Below are 12,277 nucleotides of genomic sequence, written 5' to 3'. Positions count from 1 at the left end.
GCGGGGGTGCGGGGCCGCTGGGCGCCGCGGTCCAGCCCCGAGCCGCCTGCCTCACCGCGCCCAGGCCCTGCGAGAGGCCTTAGCCGAGAAAGGGTCTCTGGGAGCTCTGGGCGTACCTCGGCTGTTGGGATTCGGAACGGGTCACAGCACAGCTTCCCATTGTGGCCACGAGAGCTCGCTCCCTCTTCCCGGGGATGGCAGGGCCTTCTGCAGATGCCCTGGGTCTGGGCGTTCGGTGACTCAGCTGCTCCCAACCCGGCTCTCGGAGCAGTGGCCGGCAGCCAGCAACTCCCTGATATGGGCCCTCCCAGTGCTGGGCTCTGGGCCCTGGGCTCTGGGACGGTAACACCCAGTCTTCACGGGCAGCCGCATGGATGGGCCCTCTAGGTCTGCCTGGGCCGGTGTTTTCAGCATAATCTCAGTCCCGGCTTTCCATTCTGGCTAAACTGGCCTCCTGGTGCTGGACCCCGGTGCGGAACCGGACTGCGCCATTTCAAACTGGCCCAGTGGTGTCACCTTCTCTCAGGTCCCTGTCACTCCCAGAGGAGCACAAGTGAGGAAGTGCCCCACCCGGCCCACCAGGTGAGGAGAGCAGGCCTCGGTGACAGGAGGACGAGCTCCCAGAGCGGCCCTGCAAGGACCAGGAAGCACTGCAGGTGGACTTTCACGAAGGCTGTCTTCCCTTTCCCAGAAGCACGCTGGCACTACGCAGTGCTGCGTTCCTGATTTCCTCCCAGCTTGCCCCGCCCCTCCATGGTGGTCAGCTGCTGTCCCTCCCTACAGGGTCCTGAGCCTTCGGGGATGGGCTGGGCCACAAAAGCACCCTCGTGGCTGGCGTGGTGTTGCTTTTGCTTGCTAGAGGGCACGTGAGCTCACCGGAGAGGGAGAGAGGAGGGAGGGCTCACCCCAGGAAGGGCCGCACCACAGTCCCTTCTCCTCCTGAGTTCTGGGCACACATACCTGTACCTGGTGTGATTCTCAAGTCCCTGGGTCTGGGACTGACCCTGTGGAGGTGGCTACGTGGGAGCTGTTGCCCTGCTCCCATGCCACCTGCTGGCCCGTAGGCATGCGTTTAACCCATGGGGCAGCAGGAGGCCGACCATTTGTGCATCCTCACAGCTGGGACGGATGTAGGCCCTGAGCCGACAAAGGATCCCTGAGTACTCAGAGTACTCCCTGCTTGGGCCATGCAGGCCCCTCAGGTGTAACACCCCTGCTCCTGATCGGACCCTCTGCTCTGCTCTGAACCGTCTTTTTGGTGCTTAGAGTTTCTTAATCTTTTTGTGCTCTGGATCCTTTAGTGGTGTGGAGAAACCGGATACTCCTCGCAACAATGCTTAGTTTTCTTGTTACTTATTTATCCACTTCAGCTTGACCAGAAATGGGCGGTGGGGGGAGCAGCAAGCCGCCGGGCTCAGGACTCGAACTGCAGTTGGCCATGTGCAGTTCAGTGCCCTTAACCACCACGCCCCAGTTTTCTTTGTCTTTCTTTTTTTTAAAGAATTAGTTTATTTGATCTTTATTTATTTATTTTATTTTAATTTGACCATAGAGGAACAGAGTGAGAGAGATGGAAAGTGAGAAAGCAAGTCACCAGGTCTAGGACTTGAACCATGGTCAGCCATGTGGGAGTCCAGCGCCCTTCACTACCACGCCACCTGCTAGCCCCTAGTTTCGTTTTCTTGGAGTCTCTCCCCCCTCCCTGCCTCCCTTCCTCTCTCCCTGCCTCCTTCTCTGTTTTCTTTCTCTGCTCTTTCTGTCTTGAGAAAGACACATACCTCAAGGGTCTGAGGCAGCGACCCTAGCCAGCCGGGTGACTGGCTTGGACAGCGGTCTGGGAGTGGTGGTCTGTCTTGGGGCCAAGCCCGATCTGTGGAGAGCCCAGCCACGCTGTGCTTGTACCGCAGTGCCACCACAGCTGCCCAGACGCGCTGCTGAGTGCATACAGTAGCACACTTAGGCTTCTATGGAAACTGACCTCGTTGAGCACGGTTACATTCAGAGGGCCGGGGGCCTCGACCCCAGACAAGGAGCTGCTGTTCTGTCTGCTCTGGCTGCTCCTACCCATTGGCTTTCGGGCACTTGACGTGTGGTGAGCCCAGAGAGTGACGTTCGCAAGTGTAAACTGCATGTAGGATATTGGAAGACTGGCCAGCCCAGCAGCCTGATGGCTAAGAGAGCCAGGTCCCACATGGCTGATCAGGCAGTTCAATTCCTGGCCCCTGCAGCTCGAATAGCATCCTTGGAGTGATTGCATGCCCCAAATCCCAATTGGACAGAGAAATGGAGGGAAAGGATTGCAATGTGACCACACCCCACTGGGGGGCGCTTTCTCCCTCTGCCTCTGTCTCTCTGGCAAATTTTTAAAAAATTATTTTGAAGGATTTAGTATTAAAAAATGTATAAATGTCTTATTAATATTTTGAAATATGGATTATGTTTCAAAATGTTAATACTTTGGATTAAATATGAAAACATTATTACAATGCAATCGGTAAATGACTTACGAGGCTGTTCAGATGAATGCCTGACAGTGTGACTGTCCCAGCGGGGAGACCTGGGTGCCACCTGCAGGCACAGGCTCTGCCGCTGGCTCTCGAGCCCCATCTGTCTCTGAGACCTTGCTTGGGACCATTTTTAGCCGACCACGCTCCCAGGTCCCATCATGCTGCCTTCGTAGACTGTAAGCGCGCAGGGGAAATGTATATAAATGTTTGCTCTAGGGTCCACGCACCTGCTGGAGACAGCCGGAGAGAGAGGCAGGTAAGAAAGACCCTGCAGGAGGCGGCGCCCTGCCACGATCTCTTCCTCCTCCATTCTCGGAATTTGGGGCACACATGCACAAGTGCCCAGCATATTTTTCAAGCCACCAGGTCTGGGACTCAAACCATGTGGTTGGCCATATGGGATCCAGCAACCTTAACTGCCACGCCATCTGCTGACCCCCCAGAATGTTTCTTTTAATTGCCAGAGGATGTGTGTGCTAACCAGAGAGACAGAGACAGAGGACACGGGAGAAAGCGTACCCAGTGGGGCACAGCCATGCTGCAGTCGGTCCCTTCTCGGCCCCTCCATCCTGTCAGGGTTTTCCAAGTCCCTCTGAGGCTGGATCTTGAACGTGGCTGGCCATGTAGGATCTGACTCCCTTAACCAGCAGGCTGTGGGGCTGGCCCCGGGATATTTCTTGATGCCATGGTAAATAACTTCATCCCAGCGACACCCATGAGGACCCTGGCCCAGCCTGACTTCGCCGTCTCCGCCAGAGGCTTCGTTCTGTAGGCAGAGGTGGTGGGCCATGGTCCTCATGTAAGCGTCTAACTGGAGTGTGCCAACAGAAGTGGGCTAGGTGCCCTCCATGTCACGGGCAGGCGTCGAGGCCGAGCCATGGGTGTGACAGGCTGCGATGTCGTGCCCTAAAGTGGAAAATGGGAAACTCTAGGAAGGACTTTGAAAAATTCTTGCGAAAGTGGAATTAAAGTACTGGTTTATTTCGTGGGAGAAAACATCCCTACATAGTTGTTTCGTACCACGGTTTCCTGCGAGCTGGTGGGGAGCCCGGGTGAGGCTGGGAGCACTCCCCGCGAGCACGGTCGATGGCCCGGCCGCGGGAGGTCAGCCTGTGCTGGGAGCCATGGCTCTGTCTGGGGGACGGCTGTGCCCCGAGGAGCAGGAACCACAGTCGGGGTGCCTGACGTGCACACAGACAAGGACACCGCGGTGGAAGGACGTGTTGGGGGCAGAGGCCAGAGTCCGTGGGGATGAAAGGGCAGGAGACGCCAGGGTCCCAGGGTGAGTGTCCAGATGGCTACGGTAGGCCTGGGTGGTGGCCCAGAGATAGTGCCAGTGCTTGGGGGCTGGAGGCCGCATGGAGGGCACGGGCTGGGGCCTGGCTGGGTTGGGCGAGCAGGTACGCTCACGTGTGGCTTCACCCTGTGAACGGGGAGCCGAGGGCAGGAGGCGTGTGACAGGGCAAGACACTGTCGAGGTAGCTGTCTTGGGGCTAGGTGGTGGCACAGGGGTTATGCTGCTGGCCCCACGTGGGAAGGGCCCTGGGTGCATGTCTGGAGCCTCCTTGGGCACCTGGGCACGCATGTGCACACCTGTGCTACGGGCCAGGCTGGCGAGGGCAGGTGGGTGTGGCATGAAGACGCGGGAGGCTTCTGTCTCTCTCCCCGGGGAGAAATCTTTAAAAAGGCCTGTTTCTTTTTTGTTCTTTCTCCCGCTCTCCCTTTCTTCCTCTGCCTGTCTCTAAAAGGAGGACTCAGCTGGTCCTGACTCTCACTTGAAACGCAGACCTTCTTTTAACCCTTTTTCTTTTACAGTTTATCTCATGGGAGAGACGGGGTGGGGGCGGGCGGCCGGGCGGGCTGACCCCACAGTCTCCCCCGCCTTCCAGCCGGGACATGGTGCCGGTGCGTCCCACCCCACAGGTTGAGGCTGGCCTGGGGTCTGGGGCCTCCCAGAGGGCTGCAGGAGTGTCCCATGGCGGTCTCTCCTGCCGGGCGAGGCCAGCCTCCACTCTGTGTTCGCTCTGTGTCTTGCTGGGAGGTCCCCATTGTGTCCCCTTAGTCTACGTAGTTAACGCTTGCAGGGGTGACGCCCAGCCCAAGGCTCTGCCCCACACCCTGGGTGGGCTCTGGGTCTCGGAAGGCAGTCACCAAGTGTGTTCTGCATTCCACGCACGGGGTCACGGGTAGCAATTGTGGCTGCGGTCATTTTAAACACAGCTCCGCAGCAAAGCGCTCCGAGGGGGGTAAATAAAACCAGAGGCAGAGTGGCGTCCTGTTGGCAGGGCCTGGCTGCACAGTGGGCTACGTGGTGTTGGGCTTTGCCACCAGACACGCTACATGAGCTTCCAGTTTTCAGACACATGGTCACGACTGGACTGTGGTCACCGTGACGACAGGGGCACGGACACTGAGCACATAGGCCGGGTCTGCGGGTTCAACCGCCTGCCCTGAGCCATCTGCTCTCGCTGCAGTCTGGGGAGGAAGGTCCGGCCAGTATGTCCATCCCGGGAGAGTAAGAGGGAGCACAGAGAAGGCCAGCCACCTGCCCGAGGTCAGAGCAGGCTGCAGACCCAGGCGTCGGCTCCAGCAGCTGCACGCTTGACCCCGGGTGTTGGTTTGGGGATTTTTAAACTTCATTTATTTATTGAGAGGGACAGAGTGTGGGGGGGTGCTGAGAAAGTAAGCCGCTGGGTCCAAAACTCAAACCATGTTCGACCATGTGGGTGTCCAACGCCCTTAACCACCACGCCACCTGCTGGCCCCAGTTTTGATTTTTTAAAAACATACCTAAGCACTAGGCTCTGTTGTTTCCTGTTTACTTTACATGAGGAGCAGGAGGGGAGATTTTGGTATCTTGACAAGGTCTCACTTGGCCCACCCCCCCAGGTTGGCGAGCTCCACCCTTAGCTGCTGCTCCAAGAACCGAACCGTGGCGAGCCCAGGTCCCACGTGGCCTTGCCTCCCAACCGAACCTGCTCTCGCGGAGCAGGACTTGGTGTCAGCTTGGTGTGAGGCAGTGCCGCAGTGTCGGCTGGCGGGAAGCCGTCTGGGCAAGGGGGCTTGTCCTGGAGCGGGAGGCCGTGGCTTCTGGTGATGCACACAGGCCCGCCAGACTCAAGCACCTGCTTCTCTTCCAGATCAGTGAACCCGGGCGGCTGCGTGCTGTGCCGTGAGGGATGGAGGCCCCACTGGTGAGCCTAGACGAGGAGTTCGAGGACCTGCGGCCCTCCTGCTCGGAGGAGCCAGACGGCGGGCCACAGTGTCTGTACGGCTCGTCACCCCATCACCTTGAAGACCCCTCACTCTCTGAGCTGGAGAACTTCTCTTCCGAAATCATCAGCTTCAAGTCCATGGAGGACCTTGTGAATGAGTTTGACGAGAAGCTCACCGTCTGCTTCCGGAACTACAATGCCAAGACCGAGAACCTGGCACCCGTGAGGAACCAGCTGCAGATCCAGGAGGAGGAGGAGACCCTGCAGGACGAGGAGTAAGCCCTGCCTGCCTCCCCGCTCCCGGGCCCCGGGTTCAGGCTTTCCCAGTGGGGGCCGCGTTGTAGGGACACGCCCATCTAAGGAGCTGTCTTCAGCTTTCTTTCCATCTGCGTAAACCACCCAGGTACCGGTCGTCGGGAAGCCACGGCACATTTGTGCATAGAGCACACGGCGTGACTTCCCCGCCGACCCAGTTACAAGGACCTCAGGAAAACGTGCTGAGGTGGAGGAGTCTGTCCTCGTACAGTGTGCGTCTAGAAACACGAGGGTTACCAACAGCTCAGATTTGTTTACAACGGCTCGGGCTCACGAAGGTGCCCTCAGACATTCTGTCCAAGTAGGAGCGCCTTGGGCTGGGTGCAGAGCACAGGGGGCCATCTGGACAGAGTCAGGGTTTTCGGGGAGCAGGGAAGTGGAGGTGGGGGAGAGCCGGGGGCGCCCCCATGGGGAATGGTCACGCCACGGTCCCTCCTCCATTTCTCCCTCCTTTCAGGACTTCGGGCACACGTGCACACCTGCAGTGTTTTGCAAGCCCCTGGCACACACAGGGACGTAAGTGGCACAGTGGGTCGTGGGGTGGGATGCAGCTGCCGTAACCACTAGACCACAAGCTGACCCCTGTCTGGCGGGAGGTGTCTTGTTTTTGGTTAGATTTTGCCATCGGGCACATGTACTCACTGGAGAGAGACGAAATCACCCCAGGGGCACGGCCAGGGGAGATCGGGGCACACGCACACACACCTGGCGTTTATTTCTTCTTTCGAGATTTTTTCCTTAGTGTGTGTGTGCTCGATGGAGAGAAAGAGACAGAGACAGTGAGAGGGAAAGTGAGAAATCACCCACCGGGGGGGTGGCCACGTCACACCCCTCTCTTCTCCCGGGATCTTGGGCATGGATGCACACACACCCGCATGAGTTTTGGCCACTGGATTTGGGACTCGCATCACTGCCGTGCGGGAGTCCAGCGACGCGACCACTACGCCATCTGCTGGCCCTGTCAGGTGATTTTTCAAGCTGCCAGGTCTGGGACCCAGTGAGACTGGAATGTCTGTTTTCTGACTTTTGAACTATAGAACTGAAACGGTATCCCGGGCTCTATCCTTTTTTCTTTTTTAAGATTTTTTTTTTTTTTTTTTTTTGCCATAGGATGTGTGGACTAGCCAGAGAGACAGCGAGACAGTGAGAGGGAGCATGAGAAAACACTCCCTGGGGGACGGCCACACCGCAGTCCCTTCTCCTGGGGTGTCTGGGCATGCATGTGCACGGCAGCAGGTCCGAGACTCAAACATGCCTCAAACATGCTTGGCCACGTGGGAGGCTAGCACCTCCGCTCACGCCCCCTCTGGCTCTTGGTTCTGCTCTTGCATGAGTGAGTGCCCTTTTCTTTGCCCTGAGAGATCAGAGAGAGCTTCTCGGGGCCACTGCGAGATAGGGACCCCACACCTCTGTCTCCCTGGGCCACTGTTGGTCCTTATGAGGACCCTGGAGACAGGGCTTGGCTGTTTCCTGTTCTCCCACAGAGCCGAGGTGAGGGTGATGGTGAAGGTGAGACCCACGGGGTGCGTGACCGCCTTTGAGGGGACTCACATGTAAATCCCACGCTCTGGAGAGCTGCAGCCGTCTTTGCTCGGAGGCCTGGACTCCGGTAGGGGAGACAGAGTTGGCACCGATCCTATTTAAACAGCGGAAGGGTCTAAGACCCTGCACGGGGACGTAGCGCACTGGCCACTTCCACAGCTCAGGCGCACACACCCCAAGGGTGGACCCTGCACTGGGGGAGCCGAGGGCTGGGGCTTCGGGGGCGCTAGCAGGCTGGGCCCTCGGACCCTTTCATTGCCACCGTGCTGTGGTGACAGTGGTGCACATGGCAGTGTGCCGGCTGCCAGCCCCAGCCCAGGCCAGGCCCACCCTGCTCTGCCGGGACACTCTCTAGGCCCAGCCTCTGCCCCGGAAGGCGGTCCAGTCTCATCCGCAACTGCCCAAACTACACGGCAGGGCGGGGCAGGCGTCGTGACACCTGGGTTGAACCTCGTGGCTGGTTGGGGAGGGTGCCCCTTTGTTTCCAGGGTCCTCCCTGGGTGCACATGGACAGGAGGGCTGGGGCTGCGGGGGTGCTGTCTCTCCTCTTTCTCGCTCATGGTGGAGATGAACACGTTAAATGCGCACAGGGAGAGCCTTTCCTGCGGTTACACCCAGGGGCTGAGGCGCAGGCAGCACGGGGCGGGACTCAGGCCCTATTTCGTGTCGGCTCTGATAGGGGGGCCTACGGGTTGCTTCGAAAACCCCTCTCCAAAGGCAAGGCGAGAGTGGATGGCAGGGAAGTTTCTCGAGAAGTGGCATTTGCAGTAAGCCTGGTCCCTGCAGGGGTCTGTCTGTCCCGAGAGCCCTGAGCCCTGGCTATGGGACCAAGAGCCCCCTGGGGAGGAAAGTCTGTCTCTCCGCCCCGGAAGTTCTGCTCGCCCCACCCTGGGCCGGGGTGCCCTGTGCCCGCCCTTCCTCCTCCTATGCATCACCCGGTCCAGAGCGATGCCAGTGTGGGCGGAGCGCAGAGCTGGCGCTGAGCCGCAGTCTCAGCTGAGGTTCAGGACCCAGTGTGTCCTGGTGTCAGTCATGGACTTCGTGAGGGGCCGAGAGTTCTGGGCTTGGGCGGCTCTGTAGCCCTGCCGCTGGCTCCACCCCGACCTGCCGGGACTCCCTGTGAGCTCAGGAGCGTGCTGGCCCCCCACCCGGTGTCTCGCTTGTTGCCCACACCTTGTGCGTGAACAGCAGCCCACCCGTGGGTCAGAGCCGCCTTGACCCGTATCAGGCTCTGTCGCCATTGTTCCGCGGGCCGAGGTGTGCAGGAGGGCTGCACAGGAGGCCACAGAGGGCTGAGGGCTGCCCTGGCCGGGGCTCCTTATAACCTCAAAGGGTTAAAAGCACATGAGAAAAGGGAGATGACCTGGTCAGAAATGAAGGGGAGGAGGCTGGTTCGAAGTCAGGAGTAAAGGCTTGGGGCTGTCAGGAAACCCAGGCTCGGAGAATGGGAGTGTGTCAGTGAAGGTGCAGGCGAGGAAGATGGGTCCTCCTTGGGAGACCCGAGTGAGGCTGCTGTCACCTAGGGACAGAGCTTCCTCAAGGTCACCGGGAGCCGTGCAGTCCTGGTCTTGCCCGTGTAGCAGGGAGCTGCCGCAGGCTCCTGCCTATTTTGGGATTTGCTGAATCGCACTTCTCCAGGCATGTCCTGCAGGACGCTCTGAAGGTCGGCACCTGCACGCGTGTCTCTTCTTGAAGTGGAGAATTTGCTGGTGCTGGAGACGGCCTGGTCTGGCCGCAGGTGTGGGACCTGGGCGTCGGTCTTGGCATAGCAAGCCCCAGCTCTCTCAGGGCGCCAGGGTGCTGGCAGGGCTTGGCTTTGGAGGTGGCCTGGACCAAGGTGGCTCTAACAGCCCCTGACAGACGACGGGGTGCCACCCTGCAGGCGCTCGCTCCTGCCTCCATGGGGTATTCAGCACGCAGGAGGCTGCAGTGCCAGGAGCCACACCTGGCTGCGGTTCCGGTCCCAGCCCGCTGAGCTAGACGGTGCCAGGCGTGTCTAGCCCGAGACCCTGAGGAGCTGGGGACTGTGGCAGGGGGTTGCAGCAGGACAGGACCCCACTGAGAGCCCCACCACGTGCACGTGCGTTTTCTACACGAGGGGATTTTTGGAAGATGAAGACCCACCAAGCCCATCATGGTGGTCAAAGTGCCTGGATCCCACATGGCTGACTGTGGTCCGAGTTCTGGACCTGGCAGCTTGAGAAACACTCTGGGTGCGTGTGCAAGTGTGCCCATTCCCCAAGGAAGGGGAGACCCTGTGCGTGTGCACGCGTGCCCAGTTCCCAAGGAAGGGGAGACCCTGTGCGTGTGCAAGCGTGCCCAGGCCCCAAGGAGGGGGAGACGCTCTGAGTGCGTGTGCAAGTGTGCCCAGGCCCCAAGGAGGGGGAGACGAGGTGTAACGTGACTCCCTGTGGGAGGTGTTTGTTTACTTCTTGCTCTGTCTGTCTCTCCTGCAAGCACATGCACCCTTGGGCATAGTTTTAAAGTGAGTGAGTGGATGAATAAGTAAATAAGAATTAGGCTTGGGGCCAGCAGGTGGTGTGGTGGTTAAGGCACTGGACTCCCACATGGCCGACTGCAGTTTGAGTCCCAGTCCTGGCAGCTTGAAAATCATCCTGGAGGTGTGTGCATGTGTCCCAAATCCCAGGAGGAGAATGGAGGAGAAGGTGATTTCTTACTGTCCCTCTCGCTGTCTCTCTTAGGCGTGTGCGTGTGCCCTATGGCGAAAGCTTAAAAAAAAAAAAAAAAGAAAAAGTAGAATTTGGCTCTGAAACCCTGCTGAGTACATGTCTGACAAGCACTTCGCAAGCTCTCGCAAAGGGCTTTCGTGTAAAGGTCAGAGAAGAGCGAATATGCAGATGCCCAGAACTGCTCTCACTGCTGCCTGGGCTCCTGTGTCTGCAGGACTGAGCCGCTGCAGGAAGCACTCTGCTCCGTCAACTGCCTGCACGGCCCTCCCTGTCCCTGTGCGTCAGCGGCGCCCTCCTGAGTCGCTGCGTGGGTTCCCAGTGTCGGTGGGCACAGAGGCTCTGTCTGCTCTGCCCTTTAGCATTTGCAACCTGCTCTGCACGGTTTCACGCTGGTCCGTGCACAGACACGCTTGCCTGCACTTTCTAGCGTGACAGATGTGTGCTCAGCAGAGAGAGAGAGAGAGAGCGCGAGAAAGAGAGAGAGCGAGAGAGAGAGAGTCAGAGAGAGTGAGTGAGAGAGAGAGAGGGAGTCAGAGAGTGAGAGAGAGAGAGAGAGAGTGAGAGAGCAAGAGAGTGAGCGAAGAAAGAATGAGAGAGCGAGAGAGTGTGAGAGAGAGAGTCAGAGAGAGTGAGAGAGAGAAAGAATGAGAGAGTGAGAGAGAGCGAGAGAGAGTGAGAGAGTCAGAGAGAGTGTGAGAGAGAGAAAGAGAGGGAGTCAGAGAGAGAGTAAGAGAGAAAGAGAGAGAGAAAGAGAGGGAGTCAGAGAGAGCGAGAGAAAGTCAGAGAGAGAGTGAGAGAGTCAGAGAGCAAGAGAGAGAGAGAATGAGAGAGCGAGAGAGTGTGAGAGAGAGGAAGAGAGGGAGTCAGAGAGAGAGTAAGAGAGAAAGAGAGAGAGAGTCAGAGAGCGAGAGAGAGAGAGAGAGAAAGAGAGGGAGTCAGAGAGAGTCAGTGAGAGAGAGTGAGAGAGCGAGAGAGTGAGCGAGAGAGAGAGTGTGAGCCAGAGAGTAAGAGAGCGAGTGAAAGAGCAGCCCCTGGGGGATGGTCATGCTGCAACCTGTCTCCTCCATCTCTTCCTCTTCTTGGGATCTTGGGCACACTCATGTGCCCCGCCTGTTTTTCCAAGCCTCCAGGTCTGGGACTCGAACTGTGCAGTCAACCGTGTGGGATCCACGCGCCCTAACCACCATGCCACTGACTGGCCCCATATTTGCTTATTTCTCAAGCTATGTCCTTAGGCTAGTGCGCCCAAATAAAATGCGCTTTCTGACGCCTGGGCCTCCCGGCTGTGCCAAAGGGGACGCCTTCGAGCCCCATTGGTGCAGTGCCGTGGCTCCCGGGGCTGCCTCCCTGGGTGTCTGGCTCCTGGTGTGCAGTGCTCTTTGGTGTAGACTAACTTGTGTGTCTCCTGATGTGTGGTGTTTGTGACTCCATAACTTCCCCAGCCCCCATCTCTTCCCCAAAGAAACCTTTCTGGTGTGAGTGGGGCAAGTAACAATGGTAGAAACCCCTCCCTCCTTTCCTGCGGTTTTTGCTATAGGGCACATGCGCTTGCCAGAGAGCCAGAAAGCGAGAAATGACTGTCCCAGGGGCGGCCACGCTGCAGTCCCTTCTCCCTCCTCCTGGGATCTCCGGCACACCCATACACGTGCCCAGCGGAGCTTTAAGGCGCCGGGTCTAGGCCTTGAGCCGCGGTCCACTACGTGCGAGTCCAGCAGCATAGCCATCATGCTGTCTGCGGTCCCGGGAAACCCTTTCTCACACTGTCCACATCCAGAGTTTAAGATGAAATACACTGGATTGTCGGAAAGACACGGTACATTTTTGCCTAGAAAAATAGGAAACTGGCCCTGTAGTGAAGAGCCTGCCCTTTCCCTGCCCAGGCCGGGCTGTGAGGCCGGGCTGTGAGGCCGGGCTGTGAGGATGGGCTGTCGGTGGCTCCACCCTTCGCTCCATTTTGCTCAGGCCGGGCTCTGGCTGCTTTGAGCCCTCCGCAGGCTGTCCTCCCGGC

General features: G+C 58.6%; 1 protein-coding gene across 2 annotated transcripts in view; it reads left to right on the top strand.

The window, feature by feature from the left end:
* Positions 1-12,277, top strand: part of FEZ1 (fasciculation and elongation protein zeta 1) — a 34,845-nt gene that overhangs the window by 1,398 nt on the left and 21,170 nt on the right. Inside the window, exons 1-2 of one of the 2 annotated variants that reach the window (XM_006140595.2) lie at positions 476-656; positions 5,648-5,997. In XM_006140595.2, coding sequence (XP_006140657.1) covers positions 5,687-5,997 — 311 coding nt within the window. In that variant the 5' untranslated portion in view covers positions 476-656; positions 5,648-5,686. Of the gene's footprint in view, positions 1-475; positions 657-5,647; positions 5,998-12,277 lie in introns of those variants that run through there. The other variant, XM_006140596.3, reaches the window with a different exon arrangement.

The sequence above is a fragment of the Tupaia chinensis genome, unplaced genomic scaffold (assembly GCF_000334495.1).
Source record: "Tupaia chinensis unplaced genomic scaffold, TupChi_1.0 Scaffold000037_4, whole genome shotgun sequence".
Taxonomy (NCBI): Eukaryota; Metazoa; Chordata; class Mammalia; order Scandentia; family Tupaiidae; genus Tupaia; species Tupaia belangeri.
The sequence above is the reverse complement of the archived record's forward strand: the minus strand, read 5'-3'. Positions and strand labels throughout refer to the sequence as shown.